The sequence below is a fragment of the Babjeviella inositovora genome (genome assembly GCF_001661335.1).
Source record: "Babjeviella inositovora NRRL Y-12698 unplaced genomic scaffold BABINscaffold_16, whole genome shotgun sequence".
Lineage (NCBI taxonomy): Eukaryota > Fungi > Ascomycota > Pichiomycetes > Serinales > Babjeviella > Babjeviella inositovora.
Genome location: NW_017566853.1, coordinates 218,080 through 234,457, shown reverse-complemented (window position 1 = coordinate 234,457; position 16,378 = coordinate 218,080). Strand labels below are relative to the sequence as shown.

General features: G+C 47.9%; 8 protein-coding genes across 8 annotated transcripts; 4 read left to right on the top strand and 4 right to left on the bottom strand.

Moving 5' to 3' along the window:
- Positions 1-1,142: 1,142 nt before the first annotated feature.
- BABINDRAFT_10267 (uncharacterized protein) lies at positions 1,143-3,149 on the top strand (the record flags this gene model as incomplete). The annotated part of the gene is made up of 1 exon (XM_019126712.1): positions 1,143-3,149. One exon carries the CDS (start codon positions 1,143-1,145, stop codon positions 3,147-3,149), a length of 2,007 nt encoding a protein of 668 aa, XP_018982699.1.
- A 379-nt stretch (positions 3,150-3,528) lies between these two features.
- Positions 3,529-5,124, bottom strand: BABINDRAFT_41772 (uncharacterized protein; the record flags this gene model as incomplete). Its single annotated transcript, XM_019132043.1, has 1 exon — positions 3,529-5,124. One exon carries the CDS (start codon positions 5,122-5,124, stop codon positions 3,529-3,531), a length of 1,596 nt encoding a protein of 531 aa, XP_018982698.1.
- Positions 5,125-6,815: 1,691 nt separating this feature from the next.
- POL5 (DNA-directed DNA polymerase) lies at positions 6,816-9,974 on the bottom strand (the record flags this gene model as incomplete). The annotated part of the gene is made up of 3 exons (XM_019131233.2): positions 6,816-8,330; positions 8,430-8,603; positions 8,637-9,974. Coding segments are annotated over 3 exons (3,027 nt in total), but the record flags the coding sequence as incomplete, so codon positions are not given.
- A 189-nt stretch (positions 9,975-10,163) lies between these two features.
- On the bottom strand, positions 10,164-10,615 carry BABINDRAFT_100667 (uncharacterized protein). Its single transcript, XM_019126670.1, has one exon. It carries the CDS (start codon positions 10,573-10,575, stop codon positions 10,288-10,290), a length of 288 nt encoding a protein of 95 aa, XP_018982696.1. The 5' UTR covers positions 10,576-10,615; the 3' UTR covers positions 10,164-10,287.
- Positions 10,616-10,760: 145 nt separating this feature from the next.
- Positions 10,761-11,650, top strand: PEX22 (Pex22p). Its single transcript, XM_019130013.1, has one exon. The coding sequence runs from the start codon at positions 10,918-10,920 to the stop codon at positions 11,470-11,472; it is 555 nt and encodes a 184-aa protein (XP_018982695.1). The 5' UTR covers positions 10,761-10,917; the 3' UTR covers positions 11,473-11,650.
- Positions 11,651-11,838: 188 nt separating this feature from the next.
- BABINDRAFT_163621 (uncharacterized protein) lies at positions 11,839-12,717 on the top strand. The gene has a single exon (XM_019130012.1). It carries the CDS (start codon positions 11,875-11,877, stop codon positions 12,313-12,315), a length of 441 nt encoding a protein of 146 aa, XP_018982694.1. The 5' UTR covers positions 11,839-11,874; the 3' UTR covers positions 12,316-12,717.
- A 36-nt stretch (positions 12,718-12,753) lies between these two features.
- BABINDRAFT_15606 (E2 ubiquitin-conjugating protein) lies at positions 12,754-13,560 on the bottom strand (the record flags this gene model as incomplete). Its single annotated transcript, XM_019127284.1, has 3 exons — positions 12,754-13,113; positions 13,160-13,504; positions 13,550-13,560. The coding sequence occupies 3 exons, from the start codon at positions 13,558-13,560 to the stop codon at positions 13,053-13,055; spliced, it is 417 nt and encodes a 138-aa protein (XP_018982693.1). The 3' UTR covers positions 12,754-13,052.
- A 592-nt stretch (positions 13,561-14,152) lies between these two features.
- On the top strand, positions 14,153-16,087 carry BABINDRAFT_10261 (coiled-coil domain-containing protein; the record flags this gene model as incomplete). Its single annotated transcript, XM_019126711.1, has 1 exon — positions 14,153-16,087. One exon carries the CDS (start codon positions 14,153-14,155, stop codon positions 16,085-16,087), a length of 1,935 nt encoding a protein of 644 aa, XP_018982692.1.
- Positions 16,088-16,378: the final 291 nt, after the last annotated feature.

Genomic DNA, 16,378 nt, shown 5'->3' with positions numbered 1-16,378 from the left:
TTGGCATACAAAACAATGATTTCATCCGAAATCCGTACACATTGAGACACATTTAGTGCAGCCGAATCCCGATATGCGTCACGTCAAAGACAGTCCACTTTTCGGCTCACTAGAAAATGGGTCTCAGAAATCCCAATGTCGAGACTCAAATTTCCAGATAAGCCGCCCTGGACTTTATATTTACGGTGCAGCTCAGATTACAACAAAATAACGCACTAAATACACTGCATTAATCTATATCACCTCCCCTACTTTTCATACCAAAGAAATCTCCCCGCTCTGGATTCAGACTGGCCGCGCACCCTCTCTAAGGATTCCCAGCCTAAGTCTATACTTCACTGTTTTCTTTTTCATGCGGGACAATATGCGCCGTGAAAAGAAAAAAACGACCCAAGTGCATATTTTCAGCATCAACTCGCCATGTCTCGTTTCTTTTGCTGCTGTGCGTTTCTTTTTTTTTTTACGCAGCTTCCCCCTCCCCTCTTGCCTGATGGCCAAGTTAGAGATGGGGACTGAGCCGAACTGTGGATGACAACACTTGTCTACGGTTTAACAGTTTGATGATGAGGTTTGTGAGTATGATTAGTGTGTGTCATAATCCAGATCCTCAACGGCCAAATTATTATCTGCACATACAAGACTTTTTTCCAGTAAGCATCAGTGAGGCAGTTCCGGGACTATAAGCATCTAATTATCGCGAGCCTGCCTGTCACCTGAGCCTTGCTGCCAACAACCGAAGTGCGTTTTCTTTTTCAGAGATTTCTTTTGCTCACCGGTGATGCGCTTTGAATGTCGCATATACGCTCCCCCTTCCTTTTGCATTACTTTCTCCAACCCTAGCCCTTGTTCAAACCTTAAAGATAGGCCAGTAGACTATCATTTTTCGAGAGATTCTACAGATCTTCCATCTTAAGCTTTTCCCCGTTCTCTTCCCATTTTCCTTTTCTTTCCTTCCCTATTTTTCCTTTTTCTACGCTTTTGTTTGACTCTTTCCAACTCTGGACTTGCCAACTATATAGCTTTCATTTCCACGTACACTTTGAAGCGATCCATTCCTTCGTGACATTTATCGCCACATCCTTCATCAACGTCTTTCCTTGCATCTTTGCCATCTCTCAGGCCTTAACCTTAGTTCTTGCATTATGACCATTTGCCAACAGCCAAAACGCCTTATCGTATACACATCCGGGTCCGAGGACAAGACAAGGCGGCTCTCGCTTGTGCTCCCGCCACAGAACCGTCTCGCAGGCCTCTCTGCGCTGCCTTCTGACTACACCACCTGGCGGCCGCAGGCGGGGTCCAAATCGTGTTCCAAGGACGAAGCTTCCGGTGAAAGCTCGTCCCGTCGCACCTCTATCGATGACTTGCCCACCTCCTCTGCTGTCAACAAATCCAACACATACTTCCACAACTACATGTTCACACCAACTCTCTACGGCAGCACCGAAATTCCGGCAGTGTTCGGGCATGTGACGGATAATATCAACGACGAGATCTACCTCTTTGGGGGAATGGTGCTCGCGGCACCGGGGCTGCGGCCTGTGCCCGTGTGCGTGCGCCTCGTGGACGAGCAGTATCGCGCGCTCACAGAATTTCCGCGCCCGTTGAACGCGGACGCGCTCGCGAATCCACACCTCGTGCCCACCAGCGCTCTTTACACCATCACGACCGTGTCCAAGCGCGTGACACGGGTTGTTATCGACACCGACCGTGCGAGTCTGCGTGGAAATGCCCTGCGTGGCGGCGGCGATACCCTCCCCGCCTTGCTCTTCCACAACTCCGCTGTCGTCAACGAGCGCCACATCTTCTACTACGGGGGATTTACTATGGAGGTTGACCAGCGCGAGGAGGCAGAAGGCATTGTCGAGTACCGTGTGTTGCGTGTGAACACCACGCGTGCGTGGATTCTCGACGTGGTGACCCATCGTGTCAAAGAGGTGCGTGTGGCCGCGTCCAGCCGAGGTGGTTGGATCGGCAACACGCTTATGTCGTCGTACGTCAACGAGACGGCCACGTCGCTCGTGGCTTTTGTGCACAAGGCGCGCACGACGGGCCGCGACGGCTCGTCGACTGTGGCGGGCGTAACCCTCAACCACGACGGTGAGGTGCTCACGTTCTACTCGTTCGGTGGGTACCGCCTCGAGGCGGGGAAGTTTGTGGCATCCAACGCCGTCGTGGCAATCGAGCTTGAGGTGCTCTACAAGGGCGCCAAGTCGTTCATGCGTTTTGGCGAAACCGTGCTGTGCGCGACGATCGCGGTCGCGCCAGACGCGACCGGGCGTGCGTCTCAGCCCGAGCCCCGCGGCTTTGCGGGCGATGCGCTCATAGATAGCACGTATATGTTCAGTCGTGCGGACCACGAAGCGCGCTACGCGCGCGGCATTATAGCCGGCGACACCGCGAACGTCTCGCGCACCCTCTTCGAAGGAAAGGCGTTGCTCGTGCACGGCGGCACGCAGGGCACACGCTTCCACGGTGACATGTGGGCTTTCGACTTTCTTCTCACGCGGTGGAAGCGCATCGACACGTATGTGCACAAGTACGACTTTAGCGGCGGCAATTATGCGATCCGTCCGCACGAGCGCGAGCCGGCGCAGCTCTCATCCGCGTGCCATCTGATGCACCTCCTGGGGCGTTACCTTGTGTTTTCCGTGGGCGTGTTCCACCTCGAACCAAGTGGCGTACGCGGCACACCGCGCGAGCGCTATTTAGCAACAAAGGCGACGCGCACGGCACCGCGTGAGTTCCTCGAGCTTGTCATGAGTCTTCCCGAGGTGGGCGCCGAGTCCACTGGCGTGGATATTTCGCAGGTGGCGTTCAAACGGTCAACCTTATTTGACCTCACAACTCAGACGTACATGGCCACAAAGTATATTCGCGACGTGCCGTCGTTGTACGACCTCCCGAGAAGCATGAAAAACAGATATCTATACCTGGGGTACGTGGGGTCCACTTCGGTGTACAGTAAATCGCGCATATTTATTATCGGTGGGCAAGCCGTGCCGCAGTTTGCGTTCACCAGAAACTCGGGTGAAGAAGAGGATGAGAATCCGTATGATCAGATGAATCTGCTTTACATGTTGGCGGGTATCTTGGAAATAGACATGCCGGTAACGACCGCGGTGGTACAGAAGGCGCTGTATTTTTAGGTGAAACGTCAGCGCCACCAAGACTTTGGAAGGCATAATCCGCTTACCTTGGTTTTGACTCAGGTGTAAGCCTGTACTTGGCATATGTATTAATAAATAGTTGTATTCCTCGTGGTATTTATACTGGTTGGCGTAATTTGGAGTGTGAAAAAAAAAAAAAAAAAAAAAAAAAAAAAAAAAAAAAAAACAGGTATTTAATCCGGCAATTATTGTCGTGCACGGGGATATTGAGACCATATCAGTCCAAGTGGATTACAGAACCAATCCAACCGTCCGTATACTGAATGGTTAGACATTGCGCTGTGAAACCAATAACACGCTTGCTTGAGAATGTACCGTAAACAGAACCAGGTTAGAACTACTTTTACTCCATTTCTGTTCAATTCTTTAATGCCACAGAATGCGTCACCTCTTCAACGCTGGAATCGTCGGGTGAACCCTCACTTTCCTCATCGAATGCGGCCTTATCCATTAACTTTTCATCCCGCTTAGAAAAGTATGTAGCTAGAAGCGTCATGAGTACGCCAAATGCAGACAAGCACGCGGTGTAGGTAAACCCGATAAAGTAACGCGGAGCATCCGTGGCATTCCAGACAAAAATTGGCACCCACGCACCAGTCACATACGCCAAGGTGTTGGTTACCACCACCACAAAGTTCCGCTTCATGTCATCGTGGGCGAGCAACCTATTGACCCACGAGAAGATCTGAGGTTGGCCCCAGGAGGTTGGAACACCGATCAAGAAGTAGCAAAACCAATGGAACCCAATTGGGATGTTCCAGTACGATAACGCCGAGCAGCCAACGATTAGACTCACAAAAAAGGCCTGAACAAATACGTAGTTGAACCTCCCTTTTAAGGCATCCGAAAGCCACGAGATGGTTATGGCAAACCCAATGCCAGCGCCGCTGAGGGCAGTGGGATATACGTTATACTTTGAGGCAGGCAACTTCAAATCTACCTTCATCCACTGAGTAAAAGTAGGTTGGCTAGTGGAAGCACAAGCGTTGTTGTAAGCCAAGAAAATCAAGGGGAAGACAAAAATGTGCCAGGTACTGAAAAAAGACTTGATCTTCTTGAGGGTGTACTTTTCACGAGTATTAACAGCGGCCCCGATGCGTCTCCTCCTCTCCAATGCCACAAGCTTGTCATCGTCTGAAAAATACCAGGCGTTGGTAGTAGAAGGGGTGTTGGGATCTACCAACATTGTGTAGAATGCGATTGGAAACGAAATAATCGCATCAAGCACAAACATCCACTTGAAGGCCGGAAGTTTGGAGTGTGAGAAGTTATTCAAGACGGCGAGTTGTAATGGTCCTGAAACCATCCCAGCGGCAGTCCCCGCACAGGCGAACAACGTGGACCGTTTGGCCAACTCCTTAGGAGAGTACCAAGACCCGATCAAATATTCCATACCCGGGAAGAAGCCTGCCTCTGTCAACCCTAATAAAAAACGGAGTGCATAAATCCCGTTGATGTTTTTGCATGTAATCAACAATACAGTCAAAATAGACCAAATAAACTCCAAGCTACCCAAGTAGTACCGGGCGGAAATCCGGTGCAAAATAAGGTTGGATGGAATCTGACCGATAATGTACCCCACGGTCCACAATGTGACCATGTAATTGTACTGGTTACTGTCCATATGATAGTATTCTTTCATCCCGTTAACATACGCCGTGGCGACGTTGTTCTGATTCAATGTCTTGATAAAATATCCCAACATCGATGAGGATAAGAGAAAGAAGTCCAACTTCAACATGAAAGCCCGCTCCTTGGGATGCTTATCTGCCGAATCCCACACCGCAATCTTGAACTTGTACCAGGAGGTACGTCTTCTTGCAAGCTCTTCGGGGGTCAAATCAAAGGTTAAGTCGATATACGCCTCATTGGAATTGTGGTTGTAAACTAGCAGGTTTTCACCTCTGGTCAATGGGGTATGGGAGGCTACAGATGAAGAGTCTCGTTCTGACATTATTTTGGGTAGCTATGCTTGGTTTCATGATAGAGAAAAGAATAAGGGGGTCTGTCTGTTATATATCAGCATCTGACAAGAATACAGGTGTAAGCTAGTGTCGTAAAACAGTGGATTATTCACATACCGGTACTCAGTAATGCCTAAGTGCAGAAAAATATGGTTTAAATTAGCTCGGTTATTTTAGTGAGTAATCAGCATGGTATATTTTAACTGTGGTAAGGTGTGATGTGAGAGCTAAAACTATAACCTGATTAGGTATGATCACTGTGTATCGGTCGTGTATTAGTAATCCGCTTGGGCGGTTCCGATGAATTGTGGTATCAGAGCTCCTCGATCATTCCACATAGAGCCGGGTAGTTTTTCAAATCTACGCCTCAAAAGTTACCAACAGAGAATGTGCAAAGTTCCGACATGCAACAACCCGGCGATTCTCCCTGCATATGCGCGATTCGTGCTGATAACGCAACGTACACTGTGGCTTAAGTGTGGAGTCGTTATCAGAATCTGCCGGCCTCCCAACGTGAGCTGTAGATCTCGAGTTTTTTTTTTTTTTTTGAATAGTATTCGCTATATTCCTTTATAATGCTCTGTGAATTTCTAAATTTAGTTTATTTAGAAGAACTGCGGGTCCGCTTTTTAAGCGAAACTAGAGATTGTCGTATTGCAACATGGGCCGATTTGTACAGGACCAGTTCACCGTCCCTTATTTCTAACCTCTGGACTATCATAGTATAAAGATACACAGCTTCCATGGGAGGCTGTGCAATATGTCTCCTTGTAATACTTGATTATGGTGCCCCATATACCTACATTCATCTGGATTATACTTGCGATCGACTGCGATTCGTGGATACTAAATGGATGGTTGTATATCTTAGTTTCAAATAGTCATTCTGGAGTGGGCGCATAGATATTTCAATTTCAGGATTCATTTAATTCGCACATCCAATTTTTCAAGTCAAGTTCATGAACCACCAGGAAGGTTATATTTTAATTCCTAAGCGCGTTACTAGTTGCCTACAGATACCCAGGGTACGTCATTCTTTGACCACACCTGAAGTAACCAGCACTAAGTATTATTTTATCTAATGCGAATTGAGCGAGGTGTCAGCTTAGGAACACGCATAAACATAACGGTAGTGTTTTATTTTTGGCAAATCTTAGCGCTGGATATATGGCTTCAATGACGTAAATCATAAAATATCCAGGCTTAATATGGAATTAGAGGTACATGAAGTACTAATTACAAAGCCGTGAGCTAATCAGAGCATGTATAGGAGGGGGCGGTAGACACCCCTTCCTACACCTATTTGTCTTAGATAAACTATACCCGTAGTTGATTCATGTCGTATGGTGGATATTGCGTAATGTGTATAATGTTCGGTATTCCATAGTGAAAAGGCTGAAGGAAAACGTGGGCGAGACGTATAACCTCAGGCTAATAGGAGCACCACATAGACGTCTAGGTAATCTAGATCTATCCCAGAGGCTAATGAGCGCACTAGGAATCATATGATTGGCGTTGACATTCTTGTGTTGGAGTTTTTCAGTAAGTCGTCCTTGGTAAAACCCGATTTTAATACGCCTAACGCAGGAATGGAAAGTCGCAGTATCTTGGTTACCCCCAGGCCACTGTATAACATTCTACGCGGGATCTTTCATAAACATGAAACATACTATACATTCTACTACGCTCTCTTGGAGTTCAACCAATTGATGAAATCAAAAAACAAGGCAGGCTGGATCTGGCTGTCCTTTTTGGCAACCCACGTCTTCATGGTCTCGGTGTAGACGTCAATGATGTCATCCACCGCATCCTCCTGGCTCAAAATCACTGTCTTGCTCAAGAATACACACGCCTGAGTCCCTGCGTGGGTGTAGCTGGGTGTGACGGTCTTCTTAGCACTGCCGATGCGCTCGTGGATCTCGCGGATCATGTCCACGTATGGCTCGACGTCGGTATCCGCAGCCAATACCACCTTTGCGCGGCACAATTTACCCTTGAGGAGCTTATGGGCCTTTTCCGCAAGCATCTTGTCCTTTGTCAACTTGATCAACGCCAATAGAGGCATCACCATAGTCAACACCAACTCGCTGCCATCCTGCACACGCACAAAAATGTCCAACAAGTCGAGAATTCGTGTCTTGAAGAAGACAATGTCGTCACGCGCCTGTTGGACCTCGAGCTTGCGCTGATTGCCGTTCTTCTTATCGCCAGAGGCAGACGCCATTGCTTCGTGGCGCTGTTTAAAGATGTTTGAAAGGTGTTTGTCAAGACTCATCATCTGCTCGTCGTCCATGGAATCGTCGGACTCTTCTTCCGAGGACATGTCTTCAAATTTAACCTCCCCCGTCTGGGCATCTGCTGGGATCCCTAACGCCTGTGCCAAAGCAATGTTGGTGTTTGTGTCGATTTCTTCTTCACCCTCAGTGTCACTCTCACTCTCACTTTCTTCTTCTTCTTCTTCTTCTTCTTCTTCTTCTTCTTCTTCCTCTTCTTCACTCTCTTCCTGCTCCTCGTTTTTATCCTCTTCGTTTCTGCTTTCCCCCTCAAAGAGACTCTGTTGGCCCTCCTTATTCTCGCGAGTGTACAACACATCGTACAACAACTTCAAACACTCATCGTCCACCTCTTGGGAAAACCACTCCCAAACGACGGAACACAACCGGCGCAACAAGGCGCTCTTGCGCGAGAGGAAACTCAAGATAATCTCGGTCAAAATCTGCTTCGATGATCCCTGCTCCTCCTCGTCCAAACCGTTGTCGTTTATGAACGTCTGGAAGCACACTTGGAGCTCATCGAGCACCTGGAACGACTCCTCGTCCGCTTGATAGAACTGGAGTAACACCATCGAAAAGAGAAGCTCGAACGAGATCAACTGTGAGTTGTTTTCGTACGCCTTGTTCCCATTCGAACGCTTGACGCGAATCTTGCGCAACGTCTTTAGGGCCTTCTCCTTGACCGCGACAAGCTCGGTGTCCTCAAGCTCGTTTCTCAACGTGTACTTGGCGACGTCTGGGTTGGTGGAATCGTCAGTGTCCGAGAGCTTCACCACGGAGTTGAGTGCCTTGTATGACCAGGTCTTGTTGTCCGGGCGCGGCAACTGGATGATGTCACCTAAAACAGAATTCAAGCGCTCGATGGCCAACTTGGACACATTAGCATTGAAGATCAACTGAGACTGCGGGGTCTCCTCCACCGGCTTAAAAAACGAGAGGATAACCAACCGGTACATGATTTCGTCAATCCACAAGTTAGACGCCGCGTTAAAGGCTTCTTCCCTCGCGTGGTGGTTTGGAACAAGTTTCTTTGCACGCACAAGCTGCAAAAGCGAGTCCAAGGCCCACCGTTGCACCTTCTCAACTTCCTTTGCATGCTGATCGCCTCCCATATGACTGTCACCCAGTTTATGCACATACTTCCCAGCATTAAACAACACGTCCAAATACATGCCGCGCAAATTTGTAATCACGCACTCACCAGAGACCCGAACCCCGTCAAAGTCTACAGAAACACCACCGATGAGCTCCGCCACCGTCTTGCTCTTGGTAAGCTTGTCAAACTGCAAGCTCCCGTGCGCACTGAATAACAACTGCTGTACCACCGGTACAATCTTTGCCTGCTGTTGCGCCAAAACCAGCACCAACTGCGCCAACGCGTGTTTCGCAGCCTTATTCAACAAGCGGCTACTCTGTGCAGCCTGATTGATTAAACAGCGCATAAAGTTACCAGTAAAGAGGGTGTCAATCAGCGCTGCCGGAGTGCGCACGACAAACTTTTCAAACAACTGAAAGCCCCAGTACTTGCGTTCCGGCGACGATTGTTGAGAGAAAAGAGTTTCGTCGACAATGGCCTTGTAGAACTCTCGGATGGAGATGGTATCGGACTCGACCTTGGCCTTCTTGTTCAGCTTCTTCGAGCTCTTCCTTCTCTTTTTGGACCCCGTCTCTTCATCGTCGTCATCACTTTGCTCACACGGCTGGACCAAGAGCTCGACAAGCAAGTCCCACACAAAGTGCAACCGCGGGCTCCAGGATCCCTTTTGCTTTGCCTGGTTTTCCTTCTCCTTCGCCTGGTTTTCCTTCCCCTTCTTGTCATCTTTCTCGGGTTGCTCGGATCCACCGTCCTTCAACGCCTTTGCAAGCTGGACCAAGTTCCCCTTGGATAATGGATCGTTGTTCTTCCAGGTCATCGCGTCGATAATGCCCGTCAGCGCCAAAAGGCTATTTCTGACATCCTTTGGAACCACAAGGTAAAGGGCCACACCTTCCGGAGTGAAGTTCATCCCAGATTCATCACACCTCACCAAGACCTTTTCCCAGGCAGCGTTGGTCACGTAAACACCCAAGGATTGCAATGACTGCACAAGGGTGAACACACACGTTTCTCTTAACCAAGACTTGAAAGTTGCCAATTCAAACAAAAAATCGATAAACTTCAAGTAGTACGCATTAACCTGCTTTTCCCCAGCGTCAATAAGCATTTCAGGGTTGTTGAGAAGAATCTGTAGTCCAAACAAACGCCCAAACAAGAGCCCGCGCTCCTCCTTCCCGTTCTTGACATTCTTGGAAAGAAGCGTGTTTGCGAGCAATTTGTCGAGATACGCGTCGAGAGTAAAGTTCTGCACCGTCTTGATGCGGAGGTTTAAAACTTCCGTCAAGGCCATAGAAAACCCGATACGGGACGATGCTCTGGAGGAAGTTAAACCCTTGATGAGGCGCTCCGTCGCGTACTCCCATTCCTTGAGGTCATTCGCAGCTTCAAGCTCCTGGATAAGGTTTGTAGCCCCACTGATCCGCTCACCCTCTAAGTCGGACGAGAGGAGGTAGTAATGGTCTTTGGAAACCCCAGTCATGTTGAGGTTTAAAGAGAGAGTGATTGAAGTGAAAAATATAAAAATATTTTCATACCGCATCTCGTTAAATGCATCACGTGAGTTGCACGTGATATGCATGGCAGATTAATATTGGAAATGCAAATGTTCAGGCCGATCCATAGGCCACTTTTTAGACGTTTAGATTGCATTAGCGGCGGGAGCTATTCAGTTTCCAATATCGCAGAGGCTACATGTGTCTGTTGTGGTTATTATGGTACCTGTGGCTATCCATGTTGCATGTTCTTGTTGCATATTGTGAATTGTTAGCTTATTGTTCTTTCAGTTATGGCAGATGGGGCACGAAGATGCGGAAATACCTAGATTTGAAAAGAGGCCTCCGATAGATTGAAATTATTACAAATAGCACATTTGATAGTATTTTATAATAGATACTAACCACCCTCTGTTCTGATCCGTATTCATTGCGGTTACATCTCCGTTCGTTACTTTTGTAAGCTCTGTCACGTGATAAACGAGAATGGGTCGCAACAGATCCAAAGTTAACCCTCTTGAACTCCCTAAACCTCTTTCTGATACTCTGAATCCATAAATAAAACGACAATTCATACATTGGTTAACCTCTAGCGTATATCTAGCGGATAACCTATTTCGCAGGTTTGTCACTCGGCCTACCATTTTCATCATATGCACACCCCGTTACGGTATGCGTATCGCACGACCACGGCAGATGTGGGGATGCCGGATGTCACGACTCACATGTGATAACGGTGTTAAATACCTCTTCCTTGGAGATTACCCAGTTTACACTCCTTCCGACAGAAACCGCAAAACATCAAAACTCCAAGAGCTCGGAAAATAGCCTCCTCAACCTGTATCCCCAAGACCATCGTTTACAATAATCCATACGGCTGTATCTCCAGAGACTCTATCCACTTAACCATCTCCCTTCAAAATGCTGCTGTACAAGAGGAAAAGAAACGCTATTTTGGCATCACTCGCGGTTACTGTAATTGCAGGGATCGTGTATGCGGTGAATAAACTCTCAACCGAAGAGAACGATATGGAGCTGTCGCGAGAGATGCTGCAGCTCTCCCAACCGCTTACCGAAAAGCGGTACACCACAAAAGCCATTACAGTAGTCCTCACGAGCTCGATCATCGCGGCCCGGTTGCCTCTAGAGGAACTCTTGCACCATTCCAACAACATCGTCTTTGTGTTGCCGCCAAAGCTCCGAAAGGCCGAGCTCTTTGCGGACCAGCGCTTGATGAGCCGGAAGGGTGTGAATGGTGTAATCCACAAGTACAAGATCATTGAATGCGACAATGCCAGGGGCATGTGGTTTGTGGTGAAACACTTGAAGCCCGACACGTTGATCGTGTGTGAAGACGACTTGCCGCTTCATTGTGAGATGCCCCAGGAGATCAACAATTTTGTGCGGGATGTCGTTATTTTGGAGCAGAACTCGAACGCTGTGTATGAATCAGTGATGCCGTACTTTAAGGCGTAAAATCGAAGGATACTGAAATATTTGAAAATTTAGGGAAGTGACTTGTTCCAAAAGACTTTCTCTGGCTGAGTACGCCTTTGCTTTTGGTTTCTAGCTCTCTTGAAGCACCATAGACACTCTAACCCCCGTAGTTAATAGTATTAGAGGCTGAATAAATTGGTACACTGCTCAGTTTTGGGTAGACTTTGATTTTCCAGTATAGACACACCATTATTTATAACTAATCAGAGAATTACCCATTAGGGAGAGTATTTAAATTTTCGTTTCCAGAGCTCAATTCACCTCCGCATTTTACAGTGCTACATATTTTTCCCCTCATACGAACTGCATAAAGCCGAAAATTCCATAAAGCATCGATTGGTCCATTTAGTGCATCACTCCAGCTGGCCTCTACTTGTTCCTATGGCACCCTCCACCCCAGTATACTCCCGTGCTGAAATCTTGAACACATTCCACATCTCCGACAGCACCTTTGTCCTGGATGACAAGGATTGTACTCTCTTCTCGCTCACTCAGAACGAGTGCACGATATTGCCCGGGGAAAAGGGCAGCCCAGCCTCGGTGATTTGTTTGCCCTTCAAACGCATGTTTAAACGTTGTCTCCTCAATAGTCCGAAGCAGGCGGTGCAGTTGGCGGACGGGATCTATGGCCAGAAGAGCAAGAATCGATTCAGGCAGGATACCGAGGCACAGAAATACGTGATTATCGAAATTACGAGTGCTGAGACAAATAGTGTGGCAAAATTACGAGCGCAGTATGGTGAGCTTTTGGAGAGCTTTCTCAAGGCGGAAAAAGAGCTCCGTCGCCAGTACGAACACGAGTATCCGTTTCGGTCCGGGTGAATAAAATGGTAAGAGAAACAATCAGGAATGGGATACAAATAAAAGGTGGGAGAGGATATGATGGGATTTGATGAGGTGACATGTCCTGGATTTGACCGCATCCATAGACCATTCTTCCGATGCCAAAATGTCATATTCATCCTCCAAGAAACATCAGTTAGTGACTGGTTGGTGTAATCCACATACGCTAAAGAGCATGTGATATTTATATTGCACTCAAGAATGATATGTTAATGGGTATAATCGTTATTTACTCAATCCCCCAGAACTGCGCCAATTGGTTGTCTTGCTGGCAATCACTGAGATGTTCTAACTAGACATCTGGATAATCCGTACGCTTAGCTTTATCGTGTAATTGCGATGCTGGAATATATATAAGCCTCGCGCAATGAAGGAAACCCCTATTTTTTTTTACAAAAGTACTCAATCACGTAGCTGCCACTCTGTTGTATCGTCTACATCACCTATTTTCAACTCAGATGAATTGAATTTCCCATGCTCACATAGTCTAAGCCACATTGCCCCTTCCCACCGAAAGTTTTTGCCTGAATCATTGGCTCACTGCCAACAAAGGCCAACCCATCCGCCTGCTTTCAGAGCATATCTCACATTATTTCCTACAGACACTTGTAATTGATATCTTTGTTTGGCATCGTACGCTCTTTCGCCCCACGTTACATACATCTCCCTACAGCTACACGCAGCTTATCTTCGTTTTAACGTGCATTGATGCTGAGTTAGTAGGTAGTTCCCTCGGCCGGCTGGGCCAATCTCTTGTTTGCTGGCGATGCCATCTCCCTGCGTGTGTTAGTAACTCTCCATGTATACATGTTAACAGACATACTTTCTTAGTTCCAATAAAACAGTTTCAATTCCGTAGGATCTCTTCCAGTTGGCCAAGGTGCTGAATCTCTCGATCATCACACTGCCGTCTTCTGGGTTCACACACGGCAAGCTGATCTTGCTGACGAACTTGACAATGGGTGGATGTTCAGGGTAGGAGGCATCACAGGTGATGGACAAACTATAGATGCGGTTTTCATGAACGGAGTGTGGTGGGCCTAAAATAGTGCCGTTCCAGTCGGTCATGGTGATGTCGTCCTGGTTGATCAACCCGTATGAGATGGAGTCGGCAGAAAGCGCCTTCTCGCCCCTCTCGAGTTCCTCGAGTAGTTTGAAGTTACGGGGACTGAACTGTTAGTAACCGAAAACAATGTGAAGGCGTCTTACATACATTTTGGACATGGAAATGGTATAGTGATGGAATGTAAGTGTGGCGGAAAGCGACAGCCGCTTATCGTTTAAGCGTGATACGGAGAGAAATTTCCGGGCGTGGCCCCACCGGGCTAAGAACAAGGGCTCCCTAGCCACGCACACGGCCCTGGAATACCATGCAATATAATGACAATTTTATCGAGTAGCCCGTTATCGGATGATAATTATGTATATATCTCTAGAAGACTGGGTTTAAATATCCTCTAGTCAAGCACACATACAGGTCTGACACGTGTGTACGCTGTTCTATAGCTATGTATACTACCAGGCACCACCACGTCTTGGAGAAATCCTGCTACGGATAGACCTGCTACTCAATACAAGACGTCCTAATATCCTAAGTATATTCAGTTCAATATATTAATGTTTGGTAATTTATTCTTATCGCCTCCGTTCCTAATGTTATTTATTGAGCTATTCCATAGTTTATGTTTGTGTTCCTCACTGCCAGACCTTGGTCGTGGCATTACCAGCATTACGCACTGTTTTGATTTTATGGATCACCCTCAAAAGTGCTCTGCCATCTCCTAGCACTCCCCATCTTAGCTACCCTAGACCATCGATGCCCAACGAATCCCCCCAGAAGCGTTCTCTTGCGCTATCACACGCCTCCATGGCGAGCCCCAAGGAGATGGAGCAGACTATCCATCGGCTCACCTACGAGCTAGAGAATCTCAAGACGGAGAACCAGTTGTTGGTAACAAACGCCGAAGCTACGGAGTATGACTGCGAGAACCGGATCAAGGCGATGGTTGGTGAAAAAACGGCGCTAGAAGCCAGCCAGAACGTGTTATTCGATAAGCACCAGGCCCTAGCCGCCCAGGTAGTGCGGTTGAAGGATGATTTAGCGGGCCTGCACGCGCGGTTGACAGAGGAGACTCTGAATTTGCGGTTTGAGGTGCAGGCATTGCAGGAGGAGAACGAAAACGTTGTTCGCACGAAGCAGGATACCGAAACGAGACTAAAGAGACAGGCGAATGAGCTTTCCAGTACGCTCACGTCGTTGCGTGAAGTCAATGAGCTCCTAGAGACTGAGTTGCTGCTGAAGGTGGAGGAGATCCGTAGACTCAAGCTGGAGCTTGCGGGTGTACAGCTGGTTGTGGCACCCGTGCCGATCGTAACTGACACGACAGACTTTCTCGAGAAAGAGCTTTCCCAGCAGTTGGAGACGATCAAGCAGTTCGAAGCACAGACCAAGCAGCAACAGGAACATGTCAAAGCCCTTACCACGACAGTTCAGAGCTTGAGCTTGGTCAAAGAGGAGAATCGGTCGTTGGAAGCCAAGTTACAGACCGATAGGGACTTGGAGGGCCGCCTTCACGAGCTGGAGCTCCAGCGTCTCGAGCTCCAGAAACAGCTAGCAGGGTATGGTGCCAGTGTCGGTGATGGGCTCTTGACCGAATACACTAAAGTGCGCAACGAGAATCTTGTACTCAACGACCAGATTCTCCAGTTGCGCTCCGAGTTGAAGCTCCACGATAACGAGGTGGACCAAATCATGGGCAGATTCACCGAGTTGGAGACGCTTGTGGACGAGTTGACGGCTAAAAATGCCAAGTTGGACCGCCAGAAGGTGTTGTCTCTCAAGGAAATCGAATCGTTGCGCAAGCAGCTCAAGGAAATTGATGAGTTTGACACTACAGAGCATAAGCTCTTGCATCCGTCCCTGTCCGGCCCCGCCTATAAGGTGCAGTTGCAACTGACCTTGGAGGACATTGAGCAAATCAGATCTGAAAGTGAAAGAGTCCGATCAGAAGCCATATCTGGGCAGAAGCGCCCACGCACCGATTCCCCAGTCAACAGGTCCAGAGCGGAAAAATTGGAGGTACGGAACCTGGCGTTAGAGAACGAAAAAATACAGTTTCTCTCGCGGAACAAGGTGCTCCAAGATGAAGTGGAGCGGTTGCGCAAACAACTAGCATTGGCCACCGAGATCCAGTCACACAAGCAGCAGCGCGTACTTGAATTGAAGAGCAACCCGACGCGGAACCACCAGATGGTGAAGCAGACCTTGCTAGACACCCTTACCCGCGAGAACAACCAGCTTCTCGCAAAGTTGCAGAACCAAAACAAGGAGAATCCTGGCGTTGACCATGTTCCCCGTGCGGTGTACGACCGCAAAATCTTGGAGCAGACGCAGTTGGAACAGCAGGTATCTGACCTGGAAAAGCGCCAAGTGCGGTTGAAGGAGGTATTTAGCAAGAAATCCCTCGAATTTGTCAACACCATCTCCGAGATTTTGGGCTACAAATTGGAGTTTTTGTCATCCTCCAAGGTCAAGGTGTACTCTAAGTACAACGCCCAGCAGTACTTGACTATAGACCCGTACAAAAAGACTTTGAAGATCGGCAGCAATGATGAGGCAGACTTTGAAACTGAGGACGAGTTCGAGCGCCGCTGCAATGGCTTGATTAAGTACTGGGTCGGGGAGAAGGGTGAGATTCCGTGCTTTCTCGCCGCGTTGAGCTTGGAGTTGTTTGAAAAGCGCGTGAGCTAGAATCTAATCATTTGCGACCTTATTGGTCTCATTAGCATACGATACGGGGTGGTACAGGATATGGATAGTAATATCATTTTCGTAATCTCTAGCAATCTAGAATGTTGTTCATAGATGGATATGGCATTTGCTTTGCATAACTATCAAGTTTGTATTAACGTTAGCCTCATAAATATAGTTGCAGGCTTGTGAGCACCTCGTTTCCGAGCTCTTTCTAAACTTGGCTACCGCACCTGGTTATATTCCCACGCATTGCCATCGTTTGCTATTTTCTCAACAAATTCGTTGACC

What these genes read in the sequence shown, in the direction of transcription:
- BABINDRAFT_100667 (XM_019126670.1), bottom strand. Translation starts at nt 10,575, where the DNA reads ATGTATGAATTGTCGTTTTATTTATGGATTCAGAGTATCAGAAAGAGG.
- PEX22 (XM_019130013.1), top strand. Translation starts at nt 10,918, where the DNA reads ATGCTGCTGTACAAGAGGAAAAGAAACGCTATTTTGGCATCACTCGCG.
- BABINDRAFT_163621 (XM_019130012.1), top strand. Translation starts at nt 11,875, where the DNA reads ATGGCACCCTCCACCCCAGTATACTCCCGTGCTGAAATCTTGAACACA.